The 18,106-nt window shown below is 32.1% G+C and overlaps 1 protein-coding gene across 1 annotated transcript; it reads right to left on the minus strand.

Moving 5' to 3' along the window:
- Positions 1–861: 861 nt before the first annotated feature.
- On the minus strand, positions 862–13,202 carry LOC134248623 (excitatory amino acid transporter 3-like). Its single transcript, XM_062731034.1, has 8 exons — positions 12,717–13,202; positions 5,102–5,144; positions 4,603–4,744; positions 4,268–4,448; positions 3,518–3,751; positions 2,107–2,301; positions 1,497–1,631; positions 862–1,069 (listed from the first exon to the last, which is right to left on the minus strand). The coding sequence occupies exons 1-8, from the start codon at positions 13,148–13,150 to the stop codon at positions 877–879; spliced, it is 1,557 nt and encodes a 518-aa protein (XP_062587018.1). The 5' UTR covers positions 13,151–13,202; the 3' UTR covers positions 862–876.
- Positions 13,203–18,106: the final 4,904 nt, after the last annotated feature.

Consider the following 18,106-nt stretch of genomic DNA (forward strand, 5'->3'; position numbering starts at 1 on the left):
AAAATTGAATTTCACAATGATGTAGTACCAGATTACCTATCTGAGACTATACCAGATATGCGATGTAATGCTTCTGCATATACAACAAGAAACTCGATCACAAAATTATATTATACCTGTGTGTAAATTGCAAATTTACAAATCATCATTTGTACCAACTGTAATAAATGAGTGGAATTCCTTACCTCTAAATACCAGACTTTCGAGCTCTTTGTCTACTTTCAAAAGTAAAATTAAACAAAAAATAACAGAAGCTCCGCCTTATTTTAACTTTGGTAAAAAACGCACCACCATACTGCACACACGGCTTCGGCACAACTGCGTGCTAAACGCTGATCTTTATAGATGTAATATAATATCTAGTCCACTATGCTCCTGCAGTAAGGTAAAAGATAAACATCATTATTTTTTCTCGTGCCCTAACTACAAAGGCCAGGAAAGAGTTTTTCGATAAGTTCTTGAGATTTAATAAAGTCCATATTGTTGACATTCAGACTTACTCGAGGGGGGGATACATAACTCAATATTGCTGAAAATAAATATCTATTTTCTATTGTACATTCTTATATTCAGCATTCTGGTAGATTTAATTGATTGTACTCATTTTTATTATTATTGTTTGTATAAACAATAATGTAGCAGTATATATATGTCTACAATGAGAGTTTATTTAATTTACTAGTAATCCATTTTATACAAACTGTTGAACACTTCTAATTCATCCTGTTATAATATCTCATGTAGGGAGAGGGCGATTTAAGTTTTTAGAACTTGTGCCCAATCCCATTGTTTATATTTAGTACAATAAAATATGTTCAAATCAATCATTTTATTCTGAATTTTCAAGTAGTTATTTCATTCTTACATCAAATGAATCTATATTTTTGTGTTTATGTTTTTATCAGGGGTTTGCAGATTATTAATAACACCATTAGCGTGATCTCCTTTCTGACTTTCGTCTTTCAAACTTTTCTTGTCCATTTCGTCTAAGTCCTGACGCGATAGATGATCGACGATGCCCGCGCCAAAGGAGTCTCCCAGTACGTTCACTGCAGTCCGAAAACGATCTCTGAAATATTAGGTATTAAGTACATGCAAGTATCAATGCAAAAAGTTCGTGTGATTGATAGAAATTGTTGTATTTTTATTTAATCACCAAAAACATATATCATAATTCTATTTTTTCTTTTTCAAAATAAATATATTTTCTGTCTGAGACAACCTCATGATACACTGTATACCATATATTATAAAACTGTTAAATATGATGGAAGTGATAATATGCCGGTACGATGTAAACAATATTTATAATAACATGACCAATCATTAGAGTAAAAGCTATGATGATTGATTGTATGGCATTTAAATGAAATCCTGTACAAAATTTTCGAGACATTCTTGATTTTATCACTGGAATCATCATAAGAGTCGGGGGAGATAATGACAATATTTTATTAAGCAAACATATATACAAAATCATTAAAATGTGGACTTACAAAAACCAGTCAAGTGCAAGAACTAGTCTCACTTCCTCCACAGGAAGTCCGACCGCAGACAAAACTATCGCCATGGTAACGAGCCCCGCTGACGGAACTCCTGCAGCCCCAATAGCTGCCGCTGTGGCCGTCAGACTATTGAAAAGATTTACGCTAAATGAAGAAGTTTCATTTTATTTTACAAGTTATGGTATACTGTTTTGAAATGGAAATACCCTTAAAAGGAAAGTATTTTACATTCCAGATATATTCTTTTTTCAAGTATCGTTAACCTAATGATTACCTATTATTACATATTGTTCTACACTGTATGAATATAGACTGTTACTAAGTATTGAGAATACTATCTTGTTAGATTCTATTACAATTCGTCCTATGTCTAAATACTCTCCTAAGCCTTTATCGTGCTAAATGTACCTTGTTATTGCAACCCGTCCTATTTTCAAGCCTCTCTTAACTACTGTACATGTATTAAGTATACTACCCTATGATTATTATCCGTCCTAAGTATACATATACTACCTGATGATTATTATCCGTCCTATATCTAAAGACACTCCTAAAGATACCACCCTATGATTATTATCCGTCCTAAGTATACATGCACTACCTTATAATTATTATCCGTCCTATATCTAAAGACACTCCTAAGTATTGTGCAATAAAGATGGCCGCCACAGCCTCATACAGCGCTGTTCCGTCCATGTTGATGGTGGCGCCAATTGGAGTGACAAACATAGTCACACGGGGGTCCACGTGGTTTCTTTTCTGAAGGCAATCCATTGTCACGGGTAACGTGGCAGAGCTATACAGACAGAAAATCATAAAAATGGGCATACTGTAGTTAATTTTGGGCTAAGCTATATATGAATGAGTCTGCTAATAAAAGTGATAAAGGTCTTAATTTATTTAAGTTATTTAAGTTTGGAAGTATATTTATTTAAGGAATCATTGTCTAGTTAGGAGAGTATGCCAGGGCATCAACAATAGTGGGAAACATGGGATAATTTTCATAACGGGCGAAGCCCGTTATGCTAAAATTATCCCATGTTTCCCACTATTGTTGATGTCCCTGGCATACTCGCCTAACTAGACAGTGATTCCTTATATTTTCATTTCATTGCGAAATAAAATGGTAGATTTAGACTTTAAAAATGTAGACATAGACTTAAATTACACGAGGACTTCCATGCCAATTTCAATAGTCCGCGCCCAGTGACGTGAAACACCTAGACAGCCGCATGAGATTTACATGCACATTTTGCCTCTTTAGCGTCAGACATAGAGACAGATGCGCACGAGATTTGCATGCATTTTAGGCCTCCTTAGCTCCTGACTAATTTACATTCCGGCAGAATTATCAAGAAATAAACTCCAACAACTTTCAAAGAGTTATTGCAGAGAAAACAAATAGAAATGGAAATATTGAGCTTTATTTTGCCAGTTCTAAAATAATGTGATTTGAATTATACTGGCAGAAAGACATTGTCTAATATATCCCTGCACTTAGCTGAATCTGCATGAATTTTTCATGCAAATGTAAAAGATTCAGCAATCATATTCATAAGTATGAATATTTATACATTTTTACAAAAATGAATATTAGACAAATAACTAAATGTGCAAAGAATTATTTACAAATTTTCTCTAAACCTTTTCAAAATTTTATATTATAAAATAATGAGTTTATTTAAAAAGATTGCTTTTAAAAAGAGACTATTGCCTCCACAGCAATTGCAGACAAAAGTCTTCATATTTGTATTAAGGTCCTGAGGACGTTTTGGATCATATTAATAAATATAGCAAAAGAAAAAAGTGGAACCACCTTAAAGATACACAAAGAACAACAAATATGACGAGAAGAAAAAAGAACATACCGCGCATACCGAAAAGTAGAATCGGAAGGCAAGTCATAAAGAAGACTGTATAATTTGGCATATTGTATATCAAAACCATTTAAGTCCATTATAAGTAATTGTATTTTCGTATTTATCTTAAAAACCTTTTAAGTGCACATGTACCTTGATGCTGTGCCCCAGGCTGTAAGCATTGGCTGAAGCATTCCATACAGAAACTTATAGGGATTCTTCCTCGTAAATAAAAAGTAAATCAGTGGCAGAACTATAAATGCATGGATTGCCAGTCCGACCAATACAGTCAACATGTAGTAGCCAAGCTGAGTAAACATCTCCATCGGCTTCTCCATTCCAACAAGTTTTGCAGCGATAAGGAAAATTATTCCAAACGGTGAGTACCTGTTAAAAGACTGAAATCGTTATACGCAGAGAACAAGATATTTTGAGCAATTGCATGAATACTGTAAGTGATAAAAATTAAGCTTGCTTATGAATTGTAAGTTTCGCTTGCTTTATAGGAATCTTTTCAGGCCAATTTTAAAGATTGTACGTATATAAAAAAAAATAACATAACAAACGCATTGACTAAACACCTAATTTATCAATGCCTGGAAGAATACTGTATACAGGGTTATTTTCGCCCTGTGTAATTTTCGCCCTTTTTACACATGTTATCAATTTTCCCCCTTTTAAATTCGCCAGATCACAGATTTGTTTTAAGAATTTATGTTCTTTGAATTTGCCCCGTTTTAAATTCGCCTTCTAGTTACAAGGGCGAAAGGGGCGAAAATAAAACGGGGGCGAAAATTTCCATGTATTCAGTAATTAGATAAATTAAAAATCATAATTTATATTCTTAGTAGTTGATATGTTGGATTTTATACTTGTTTCAATGTGTAATTTACGTTTACAAACCATATGACTAGGGTTATCAGTTTCATAGTCGCCAGATGTAGACAATCAAAAACATCTACAAGAGGTTTCCCCTTTTCACCGAGATTTGTTAAAACTCCACCGAGAAATAGCGAGAACACCACGAGGCCAAGAACGTTCATTCCTTCGGCATAGTGCACCTTCATAGAAATAACGTCACCATCTATAAAATATAAAGCGCTTAATTTTTGCACGTAATTGATTAGAGGTTATGAACGAGTAAATGATGACGTCACAGAAATCAAACGCGTATAAATTTCACCCCAAATCTGTAGGTTTCATTCCATATACGTACATGTAAACCTATAAAAACTTACTAATGGTCTTTTGGGTGTGAATTGTCTGGTTTATGAGAGATGAATTGTTGGTATCACTGTCTGTACTGCTATTATATGTGGCGTTCAGTCCTATGGTATACTGTTTGACGTTAATTTTCTCATATTCAGTTACCGTCTCTTGCTGGAGAAATTAAAAAACAACCAATATATTACATTTAAAAAAATCAAAGGAAATATCAAACATGATCAAGAAACAAAGCAATAATAATGATTTTCACAAGTTGGATCTACACCATTCAGATAATTGAAAGGTGACTGAACGTTTACTGAGTGGTGACTGAATGACGAAACTCCGTCATTCAGTTGCATTTTCAGACCATAAAAGTTGATAGAATAGTGAAGGTTTATATCCAGTGTATAAACCACTACTTATAAACTTAAGTGTTATTTTAAGTTATAAAAACTATTTTCTGCTTTAACGTACTTTTGAAATCAGGAATTTAGGAATTTATTACTTTATTACTTATTACAGACTTACCTTTTGAAAACATGCTTGGATCAAGTTTGACGGAAAGCAATTCCTGAAAAACAAATCCTTTACAATGTATCTTTGTTTTATTTTAACAATGTCGAGGCACTGGGTTTCTATAGTTTCACAGTATAGTTTCTAGATTACTTGTATTCTTTTTTAATGATCAATTAAAGGTATAAATCTGGTTTCTGAGAGTATTTAGACAACCAAATAAGTAATACACTTCTATCGAACAATGACAAAGTTTATTGCACAAATTTTCAAGATCAATATACCGGACAAAAAATTCTAAAGTGAATAATAGATAACTATAATAATCAAATTTTAAACTATATATCTGATTAAATTTTCGAAAATACCACTATTTAGTTGTGCGGATATTTAATGTGTAGTCATGATAACTTTGTCACAGTGATCATTTTAGAGTCATAGTTATCATAAAATCAAAATGTCAATAAAATAGTATAATTACAACAGTGTACCATTTCTGGTGTTGGAAGTCAATTGAAATTGTACCCGGTATTTTCTAAAACCCAGTTTAATTTGTAATATAGATATCAGAAAAGATGAACATATTTATAGAGTTCATTCGTGTTATACAAAATACTAATTTAATGTTAGTGACAAACTACAAGTATATTGTACTATATATCACTTTGGTGAATCGTTAGTGTCAAGGTCTTCACCAAAACTAAGTAGTGTTAGCATTACCTGTTAGGGGTTCTTAATTTGATATAAAATTGTTCAATATCAAGTAAAGTTTGAACAAGTTCTGAAAGTTCTAGAATGAATTTGAATTAATTTATTCATTTTTATATAAATGATTTCAGTAATATTAATCTAGATGTATTTTAAATTTTCTATTACAATATTTTCAGAGAATAATGAGCAAACCAAACTCTAAAGCACTTTAAACAAAACATTTCTTTTTTAAAGGAGGAGGGGTATACATGTATGTTATCCGCAATCCCTCTTAAACTATGCACCGTCTGATAGTAAAAGAGACTTTCAAAATTATGCAACGCCATTGTACATCTCATATTTAACAAATATTGATCGAAGAGATATTTTTCCAAAGGAAAAGTTTTATTTCTATGCCTCCTATATGCAAATTATTAATGGTACTTATCGCTTACTTGCAACTTCTACTTTACCATAAAGCAAAAGAAATATATTAAATATACAATATTAACACATTCCTTATAGTATCTATTGTTTATTGGACTTAAGTTTGAGCGTGAATACTGTTCGTTATCCCTGTACATTCCATTCATAGACCTTTCAAGTAAAATTTCTTAAAAAAAACGTATTCCCTGAAAACTGTCACACATGCAAGTACGTTTTTTAAAAATGTGTCACTTGAAATGTCTACGAATAATCATTTCTTTTTATCGATAATTTCGGACAAAAAAGATAACCCACCTAAACAAATGTTTATTTAATGTATAAATTTGTGTGCAATCGACCAATTTCTTATCGAAGGAGGATATTGATCGCAAGGTGAAATAACCTTGGGTAAATTAAGTGGGCTAGGTGGTTGTGACCTTTTTCTAAAGACTATTTTGATCCTTTTCAGAAGAAATTCGCCCTATAAAGATATACAAAATTGATCAAATTTAAAACTAGAATGTATGAAAATTTTCTTTGTCAGATGATACATGTACATGTAGTTGACAGCTGAAAATATTACCGCATATCTGAGTTCATCTCACAATATGCGTCTTTATCAAAGCTCTATCCTTTTATTATATGTCATCATTCACCTCCTTTTTATGAAAAAACTAATAAATGAGATAAGCCGGAATTTATTTATCCATCCATACAGTGTCGGTACTTAGTCACTAGGTTTACGGGTTATCTCCCTTTTTCTGTGCATCAATGAAAGTGAAAGGTTGGTGATGTCTAAAAAATGAAAATCTTAAAAATACATGTATAATTATATCTGATGGTTAATTTGTTGACCCCCAGCCTCCTTAAATAACACGTGATGAAAAACGAAATATATTGCAATTCGTCATTACATCAGGCGTATAATTCATACAAATGAAAAAACGCTATGTCGCCAAAAAATTTGCATTACATGTAATGGTTATGGTTAATGCATTATTCAAATTAATGCTGGCCTTACATAGCATTACAAAGCATTATTTTGTATGCCACTATCAAAATAAAATAGCTATTATGGAAATTTTTTTAGGTTATATTTTTTATTCAGTATTTATTTTTTTGCAAATGATAAAATTGTGTAAAAAGTTAACCCAATGTAAACAAAATTTCTGGTTAAATGTGCATATACCTGGTCGCATTATGTTCTAAAGTCTGTAACTTATCTTACATTTAGTTTTAATTAATGAATAAACATGTCAAAATCATATAAAATAGTTTTAAACGATTGGTAAAAAAAAATAATTTTTGAGATACACTAATTAATGTACAGTGTCAACTGATAATTGCCAGTGTTTGAATAGCTAGAGTGTCATCAAAACACAATATCTGGGTTATGTAACAATTAAACAATGCATTGTTTTTGTGTCTAATATATATTAAAACTTTCTCCTGACTGTGTTTATAAAACATTAATTAAGCTGGTCAAACTTTTACTGACCATGGAAATTTCATTAATTGTACCAAAGAAAATAGAAGACACACAGTGACGTTATATGATTAGCAGATCAAAATGCTATGTCTACTATTTCAAAAAGTTGATCTGACACCATTTATTTTTTTTCATAAGGTGCTAATCAAAATAGCCTATATGCTTTATTATTATATATTTTAGGCAGATAGGGGTTACAGTGCCCCAAAAGTTAAATTGCTTCATGACATCAGTAGTTAAACAAAAAGGGGATATTGTACAAGTGTTGTATAACATAATTTAAAAGTTTGAATTATCTGTGAATGTAAGATATTGACAATGTAATATATACAAAAACTTAAAATCAAATTTGAATTATTATCTATCAAGTTTTGTTTTGAAGGGGGTGGATACATACTTATGAAAAAAAAAAACGCAAAGTTTTGTATAAATTTCTATGCTTAAACCCCCCCCCCAAAGTAATGGTAAAGGTAATGCATTACTTTACTAATGTAACGGTAATGTAAAGCATTAATTTAAGAAAATATAGTGAAATGGTAATGGTAATTTAATGCCCAAATTGTTGAAGTAATGGCAATGTAATGCATTACTTTACAACATAATTCGCTCTAAGCCTGATGTATATGTATTATCCTGAGTACCCAAACTCCGTCACTATAAGTGGAAAACGCCCCGGGTTTCTCTTCAAATGATGTTTGGATTTGCTTCTTGTTTGCTACACATAGTAATAAACAAGAACATTGTTTTTAGTGATATTAAAACAAATTGCAGTAACAGGGCTTATATAACACCACTAAATAGAACGCGTATCCCGCCAACGTCATTTCGTCCAATGTACACTCACTCCGTGACCACGGTCTTCCACAATATGCCAATGTATTAAAGAAATGTTTCCTCCAGTTAAATTTTTCATACCTTTTTTTTTAATTTTAAACATAAAAGAACTGTTTTAAAGATTTCAAATAGTATAAAATCGTATTTTTAGAAAGGCTTCAGCAATATAAATAAATAGCGTTAATTTAAAGTATTTTATACTAAAAAATGTCGCTCTAACGTTAATTTCAACGCGTAGCGCATTCTGGCATTTGTATACAAAACAATATATTTCAAGACCTATCAAACATATCATGTCATGTTAAACTTATATAATTTAATTTCAGTTGTAACACGCCATTTGATTGGGTAAAAGACTTTATCCATTTTGTATAATATTACTTGCCTAGGTCACAGTGAGTTAACGTCAAAATCGTATTACTCTGCATGCAGTTACTTTTAAAATATGCTAAATTTGAAGCCATTTTCTTGAGGAAAACATGTCTTATTGTCTACAATGAAATTAAATTATAAGGAATGAAGCTTCTTTATTTCAACTTTAGTAATACAAAATAACATAACTTGAGACAGTTTACGCTTTTTTTATAAACCGTTTCGGGGTTTATAAAACGTAAACTGCCACAAGTTATGTTATTTTGTATTAGAAAAGTTGAAATAAATAAGCTTCATTATATCGTATAACAAAAGTTGAAATAAGCTTGATTCCTTAAATAATAGACCTTCATAAAAATAATTTTTAATGAGCATGTTGAGCACCTGTCGAGATTTTGATGGAATGGCACACAGGGGAAAAGGTGCTTGCTGATTTTACTTTAATCATGATATCTAAGAAATAAGATTATTTTTTTTTAGCGCATTTTTGAACTTGACCATTATAGTAGCTTTGTATTTAATTGTAGATTTTCAGCATGCAAAAAATGACGTCACATTCGTATTCGTTTACTAACAGCGTGACAGAGTTAGGGTAGTGACGGAGTTAGAGGGTTTGCTGATATATTGACTGTTTTGCAGGAAATTTATCGGGTTTTTTTTCTTTGTAGGTTCATGAGTAATACAGACATTTTTCTGTATCTTGGAGTTTTATCAGTCAAAAACCTTCCTTCAAACAGGACGCCGATATATAGGCCACAACGCTCAATAAATAACTTCAATTGGCTCTATTGTTCTTCAGCTTGTTTACACCTATCTTATACCTATTATGTCGACACCCTGCCCCTATTTGTCATGATATGCAGATTTATTCTACCCGATGATGTTTTCACATATATTTCTGCTTTTTTGTTCCATTTATTCTTGAAAAGAAGATTTTTTTCCCTATTTTAATGTAAAAATTGGATACTCTATCATACATAGTCTTTTCTCGCATAATCACCAGTGTAAGATTGACTTGTCCGGTGTGAGACAGCAGTGTGAGATTTTTCTGTCTCACACTGTGTATTACTACGCCATGAACGATAACGTAAACTTTCCGTTTTTATACAAAGAATATGTAATAATGTTAAAAAATATTATATATACTTAAAAGGTTGTCATTTAATTTATAAAGATAAACTTTTTTTTCAAAATATTGTCGTATTTTCACTTTTTAAATGGCACTATTTTTAGATCGCGGAGGGTTCTTCTTGAATGAAAGTTTAAGGTAAATCACTCGTCAAATTTGTTAAATCAAGGCTTTTTGGGGAAGTATATTTTGGATAAGTACTCATATAGAGTGACTCAAAATCGCAGAGAAAATGTGGGGTCAGTGTGCATCTTACTGATCTTTGGTACAATGAAGTTGACCTTTTTGCATTTAAATTTTAACTCTTTGATTTATTACTTTATCTCTAATTTTATTTTATCAGAGGTCACTACGTTGATAAATTTAATCTTATTTTACATAAAATAGTTTGAATAATATTTATCATTGAACAAATCTTGCAAATTAATGCGCGTTTATTATTGTGTGACCTTTTTGCACTAAAAATAACATATTTGGGGTATTAAAAAACTAAATAGGCAATAAAATATTTTCTTATATCAAGCTTTTTAGGAGTTAAGTGCTGATCAGTCACAGGTATCGAGTAGTTTAAAATAATGAAGGAAAAAGTTGGGGTCAGTGATGTTAATTTTGAAATATTGGTCAAAATATGTGATTTTCAGGCAAAAAATGGTGTAAATTTTATCTTGACTTCTTTAATATATCTTCATTTCTTGGCAAAGTTTGTTGACGGAAGGTGTAAAACTTGTTCTAAAATTATAAATTAAGACCTATATTAAATATTCCTGCAATATCATAACGGAAAATATTCTCCGAGTAAAAGTATGTGAGGCTAAAGTTTCAAGACATCAAATTTAATAAATGTGCAGATTTGCAGAAATTTCTGCTCAATATCCTTCTACCACAAGAAACAGTCCCTCATAAATCTTGCTTCTTTGTAGAGTTTTAAGCAGTTTTTTCGATGAATGTTAAAAAAAATTACATTGTTGAATATAAATATTTTATAAAAATTGAATTTTAATAAATGCTTTTTAAGTAAGAGGTTCTGCGTGAACTTTTCTAAAAGCTGACGAGTGACATACCTTAAGGTATCGGATAGATAAGTTTTTTTATTCCTAGTTTTTATCTATCTAATTAATTTACATGGACTGAAATTCATTTTATTAGTTTACACTACGCGTAAACCATTTTCAGGTATTATTATCTGATGGTGCATTTAGTTTTTTAATTAGATGGAAAATTAAAAGAATTTTTATTTTTATATTTTTAAGCCCTATCATGGCGACGTCATCGACAGGCCGTTATTTTGGAAATAATGCGAGAAAAATAATTATTCATTACATACTCGTGTGGGAATAGTGAAATTCCACCGAGGGGCCAAGATTCACGGTCTAGGACTCGACAAAGCCTCGTCCTAGACAGTGAATCCCCTCGGTGGAATTTCACTATCCCACACGAGTAGTAATGAATGATTCTATTAGTCCTACCCCAAGGATCATGATTTTATCAATTTCGAATCTTCATGATGCTTCCACATAAGTTTCAGTTTTCTGGTTAATTGTTTTTTGAGAATTTTTAAATTTATATCTTTCAATGAAAACACAAACACAGTTAAATAAATATCAGCGATATTTTCTTCGACCCAACTATTGTTTTCAAAACTTTCATCCTTACGTTGCTGGTTCGAATCCAGCTGTGAGAAGTAGAGACCGCATTGGACACAACTCGGCAGATTTTGGTACCCTTTATCTGATGGAAATGGCCAAGGTAATCGAGTGGTGAAGACCGGTCCTTCGAATGAGACCGTATTAATCGAGAACCCGTATCACAATTGGTGCTTGTACCAAAAAATCTCTCCTTGCTCAATGTGTTGACTATAAGATAAAAGTTGGAGTATCCGGTAAGTGGTAGCGTCTCCATATATGAAAAATTAGAGGGACGCGAAACACTTTTAGATTCATTAAAAAATAATCAATTGGTTAGTTTTTGTTATCTATGGTTTTACTCATATTCAGTGCATCAAAAGATATCTCAAGTTTGTAGGTGTATCCTATATATATATATATTGCGTTCGAAGCAGTTATATTCTTCAATGTCTGATGTCTAGTGCCTGTTATTATTTTATGGATGTAATGGTAAGAAACTCTAAAAACGTTTCAGATGAAATGTATATAAATAACAAACAGTACTCATGTAATGAAGTGCAGAAATTACTTCAGGTCTCCAAAACGTCCTAGCGCACCAAATAAAACAAGGCTACCACAATTAAAGAAACTAGATACAAAAATGTATGAGAAATTCAAAAGATCCTAACTTAAAGTTTATGCACTGTTAATTTATCAAAATATTTTGAACGTTCGCAAATAAAAAATAATAAATTGGTAATTGATAAATTATGCTGTCGTTAAAAAGATGTCATTTTCAGGTAGTACTATTCATAATATCACATGTTGGAAAAGAAGACTGCCATCATCTATTCTTATAGTGTTGAAAGAGAAAAAAAATTGGCGCATACGTATCTTAGTGCAAATGCAAGTGGAAATGGAATGGCGTAAATAAATTTCGCTCGTTTTCGTTACTTAAAACATAAAATGTGACAATGGAATTGCTAGACAGAGGCAATAAACATTTCTTTTGTTGGACTTTTTTATGAATAATAAAAATATAGAAAGACAAATGTAAGGGTAGAACACTTTTTTGATATGTCGTACCTGATTAGGTCTAACAACGCCGACACTCCCTCGGCAGATTTCGGTGTCCCACTTCTCTCGATGTCAGTGTCCCTTTTGTGACCAGGTCGGATAGTCGACACAAGAATGATTCCAAGAATGACCGCACCGAATGTAGTGAGCATATAGTAAACCACAGTTCTGAGTCCCATTCGTCCAGTGGCCTGAGCTTTAAGGCCAGACATGGAGCTTACCAAACTGGACACGATCAGAGGCAAAATCAACATTTTCAACATGTTTAGCAGCAGATCTCCGGGAAATTGTAAATAAAATATCGCCTTCTTGTCTTTTGTCGAGATTTCATTTCTGAGGCCTAGTCCCATGCCAGTTCCGATGACCACCGCAATGATCATTAAAATGACCAGCAGATTGTCCTTTAAGATGGCCCTGCACCGTTGTTGTCCGACTGAAACCATTTTTCTGATATTTTTCGCCGTGCTAGAAAGAACAAAATAACTTCCTCCTTCTTCTATTCAACACAAAATAGAAGATAAGGGAAAGAGTAATGATGAGATAAGCGAACTGCACTGAAATAACTCGAATCAGCTCTGATATTCAAGTTTTAAAAAATATTGGGTTTTTTTTTAAATGTAAAAAGTTATTTTTCTATAATTTAATTTTAAGTTGTAACTCGTCATTTCATTGAATAATTGATTTAGTTTATACCGTATATAACATAATTTACGTCACAATTAGTGAATCAAAACGTATTACTCCGCTTAACAATACTTTTAAAACACACTAAACTTGAAGTCATTTTGTGAGAAAAAATGTCTTTGAATACACTGAAATTAGATTATAAGGAATAAAACTTATTTTAAATTATGTTATACGATATAGCATAATTTGCATTTTACCCATTTTTATCAATCGCGTCGCAGTTATAAAAAACCGTAATAAATGGTATAAGATTGGTTAAAATGAGCTTCGTTCCTTAAAAACACAAGAAAAGTGATAATCTGCAAAAAATCATTCCAGTCAAAGATTCAGCAAACTACGGTTTGAATGTTTACCTCAGGGGCTCTGTGTACTTCAAGAGGTTTCCGTTAATATTCATATGAGGTAACAGCTCTTGGAATAATTTCGTAGAAAAAACTATTCTTGTTCCCAGGAAATATTCTACACACTGACAGAAAGAGACTATGAAGTTTATAAAATACGTCAGAAAATGAAGCACAAAAGATGTGGAGATGACAATCAAATGTAATTAAGCATTATACATGTCCTTACAATTTATGAATAAATAGGAATTAAACGTGTATTTACGAAGCATGAATAAAATTACGTCTATTTATAAGCATACTTATCACGATTATTATCCTTTTTTTTTTTTTTTAGCCCATTAAGGTATGTCACACGCCAGCTTTTTAGAGGGCTCGAGGTTCAGGCAGAACCTCTTACGTCAAAACTTTCTGCTATATATATATTTCATATTTTTAGCATATTTGAATTAAGCAATATAATTTTTTCAACATACAATAAAAGACTGATCAAAAACTCATAAAGGAGCCAGATTTATGAGGGACGATTTCCTGCAATTGTGATGTAAGGATATTAAGCAGAAATTTCTGCAAATCTGCACATTTTATTGGTCATTGTATCGACCATAGAACATGTATTTCATTAAGAGAATTTTACTGCCCATGTTTCTTTTATTTGTGTAGATAAAATAAATAACCTTCATTTCAAACCAAATTCACTGCTGCTTTATTTGTATTCCATAGGATTGGTATTTTACAGTTGCAACGTGGGGCTGTGACAGCTACTATGTAGCTCTTATGTCAGATTTGTCTAAAGTTCAATGAAAGTGTAAATACCCCGATTTACAGCACTTTTCACTTGGCCTTTTCCTCTTCAGTCACATAAATATGAGATTAATTAGGCATCCATCACAGTAAATTTTGATGAGATGCAAATAATGAAGGTCAAACTAAGGTCCTCTCCATCATTTTAGGTAGAACGTGGTGTTATGCAAGCATTTAACATGTACAATTTCGAAATACATGTTTATGTGCTTTTTTCGATTTTTGAAATGTGCGCATTTTAAAAATTTGATTTCAAGATGAGGTTCTATTTATAATTCATCTTTAGAAAAGCTTATCTGTTTTTTTGAGTGCTTGCATTCTTAACAAAACTTGTAATATGCGAAATTCTTTCAATTTTCTGATAACAAATATGATCAATCAGGAAGAAGGAGACATGTGGAAATAACGAATATTATTAAGGGAACAAAAGTCTATAAAACAATACAAAATCGGATCAGAGCAAACAGGGACCTCCAAAACATCAGAGGTGGGATCAGGTGCCATGGAGAGGTACGCATCCCCTGCCAACCGGTCACACCAGCCCTCTGTTTTTTGTCATGATCGAGAAAAACGGAAAAATTCGTCGCAATTCAGTATATGAATAATGAACGTACAATTATTAAGTATGAAAAACGCCAGTCGTCAGCATTTGACTCAATGATAAATTGTATTTGCTGTCAAGGTAACTGTATCGACCATAGAACTTACAAAATTATGACTTAAACGAGACTGCTGATATTCTTTTCAATAACTTGTATGTCAATAATTTACCTCGTTTTATATATTATTCATACGTTGAGCATGCTCTTGTGTATCGATTCAACTAAAATATATAAATTCCGTATGCGTGTGATGAAGGTATATTGCTGCATATTTAGAAAGGGAAGTTGACGATTGTAAAGTTAAAGTCATCACGTTTATCATAGAGCTTAAGCTTGACTGCTCCCTTACCATTAACGTCTTTTTCAAGTAAATTATTGTATACAGGGTTATTTTCTCCCCGTGTTATTTTCGCCCTTTCACGCTTGCAAACAATTTTACCCCGTTTTAAATTCACCCAGTCATAGTTTTGTTTAAGAAATTGTACTGAATTGTTTCAATTCGCCCCGTTTTTAATTCGACAAATTGAGAGTAGGGCGAAAGGGACGAAAATAAAACGGGGTCGAAAATTTCCCTGTATACAGTATCGAAATATAAAACATATGTGTCAAAATATGTGATATCTTTTATCTCAAGCTCACCGGGATATATCATATCGCGATAAGAAAGCAATTTTCCATTGTTAATTGACAATACGTCGTCGATATATCTAAAAGTTGAGTTAAAGCCACAGCAAGTGTTTTCTTCTTTTTACGCATACGTTTATGGACAAAGTCTGCTTCATATAAATACAAAAATAGTTCTGCTAATAACTATTGAATAAAAGGTTATACGACGTGGTCGTAAAACTACATGTAAAATCATTCAATGTAACATAACGTTTGAGAAAACGAATCTAGACTTTACATGAGTTTTTATTATTTATAACAAATCAGGTACAATATTTCATGTTGTTCCACGTATCCATTTCTGTTCTCTTTGATCTCCTTGATCAGATTTTTCAAATGTTCAAGTGGATACAGACATTTCGATTGTCGTCTACTTTGAAATGCCAACGTAGTACTGGTATAGTATGTTTTATAGAGTGCATCAATGCGATAATTCTTTTTATAAAAATTCAATCATTTACTGTTTTGGTTATTTAGGTTTAAGAAGAGAGATTAATTAACAGCCATATTTGTTATAGCTGTTGTCCATCGAGAGTGAGCTATCGAAGAGATGTGTCCTTCGTTAAGCAATGTATTATAAAAGTCCAAGTTACAATAAGAAATATAGGTGAATATCTTATTAATATGATTATGAAATCTCTAAATTATGGTTTACTTTGGATTAAAACTTAAGATAAAAAAGAAAGTCACCATACTTTATCCACATTGGATAAACTACGCTCCCAAGTCATAGGAGTTGTGTTGTTCAACATGCTCATTCTGGGAAAGGATATCCTTATCAACCAATCCTAAAACTGATATTTATGGTTGTTAAATAAGATAAAACCCATGGTAAGGAAATAAGACTTTAATTTCATTCTGATACAGTGAAAATATGTAAAAGGCACACGAATGTGTAACTTAATATCTCTTAATATCTCTTGAACCTTCATCGATCCCACAAATCTGTTAAAACACTTGATCGACAAATTTATGCCATCAAATTTTATAAAACGACCGCCTATTTTCCTTTGATTGTCAACTTTGTCTTTTTCTCACAGTTAGGTCTCTTTTACGAATTAGTTTGAGCGAGATTCGATAAAAACATGGTAAGTTTGACACTCGCTAAAACAATTTCAGGATGAGAAGATCTCCAAAATAGAACACCGTATGATATATTGTAGTCTATGTAAACATTCCACCAATTGGCATTTGTGTCCGTTTGCTTGCGTCCGAGTACATGTAATGAGCAAAAGTTGTCTTGAAAATTTTAATTTGCTATGTTGTGACGCGCAATGACATAGAAGTTGTTTGGTCAAAGTTTACCTCGCTCTAACATTTGAATGTTTACATTCATGTTTAGCAGTCCAGTTCAGGAAATAATAGACAGTGAAAGAACAATGATCGCTGCTGAAAGTAATCTAACTATTTCATAAGTTCTTACAATATTTGAAGTCAAATGCGGTGGTATCGGCTGTTTTAGTTTACATAACTGCAAAGGAATTTCGGGTTAAAAAGGGAAGTGCAGTTTTTTGCTAATTATATATAGTATTCAAAACTTTATTCACACCAAAAGAAGATTTATTGTACATCTCGTGATTGAAGAATATTCATATTGTTTATCATTTTATCTTTTTCACCGTTATTAACTTAGAAATATATTCCAAAAGTTGAAAACAAGTTGCTGTATATATCGTGAAAGAAATATGTAGAATAAAAAAAAATATCAAAGTTGAAAACCTCGTTCTGTGATTCGGTCGCGCTATGACCTCTGACCCAAAATAACATTCACACAGAACTGAACACATTTTCTCTTCAATAGGTTCACCTAAGAAAGATATTATCAAATGTAAATATTTCAAGCTCAATGGGATATATCGAGTCGACATATGCATGGAATTTAAATAACTATTGTTAATTGATTATACATCTTCGATATGTCTAAATGATGTGTTGAAGGCCACGGCAAGCATTTTCTCATGTAGAATGTTTTGAATAAATTCACTTCATATGAATACAAAAAATTGGTCTGCTTAAAACGGGGCGCAATTGGTACCATGGGAATTACGACAGATTGTTGAAAGAGGCCCTTATTTACAGACAGGATATTGTCAAAGGTACGTACGTCCAAGACACACGGCTAACCGTAACGACCGCTATTTGGACAATGTTGCTCTCAAAGTGTTGTAAAGCTCAATAGACGATACTGAATTTCAGAGAGCAAGGGGTAATACCGTATATAGACGGATTTCTACTCAGACAGTTCGAAACAGATCTAATAGCATACCAACCAACCGTCCGTCCTGTATTAGATTTGGAG

This window comes from Saccostrea cucullata, unplaced genomic scaffold (assembly GCF_032062105.1).
Source record: "Saccostrea cucullata isolate Sc308-1 unplaced genomic scaffold, CSIRO_AGI_Scuc_v1 ctg2683, whole genome shotgun sequence".
Taxonomy (NCBI): domain Eukaryota; kingdom Metazoa; phylum Mollusca; class Bivalvia; order Ostreida; family Ostreidae; genus Saccostrea; species Saccostrea cuccullata.

Bases quoted from the DNA above. Each gene is read 5' to 3' on its own strand.
- LOC134248623 (XM_062731034.1), bottom strand. From the start codon at position 13,150: ATGGTTTCAGTCGGACAACAACGGTGCAGGGCCATCTTAAAGGACAAT. The intron at 4,745-5,101 runs GTAAGTCTGTAA...TAATTTCTCCAG, and splicing joins TCCAAGCATGTTTTCAAAAG to CAAGAGACGGTAACTGAATA. The intron at 4,449-4,602 runs GTAAGTTTTTAT...TATATTTTATAG, and splicing joins TCACACCCAAAAGACCATTA to ATGGTGACGTTATTTCTATG.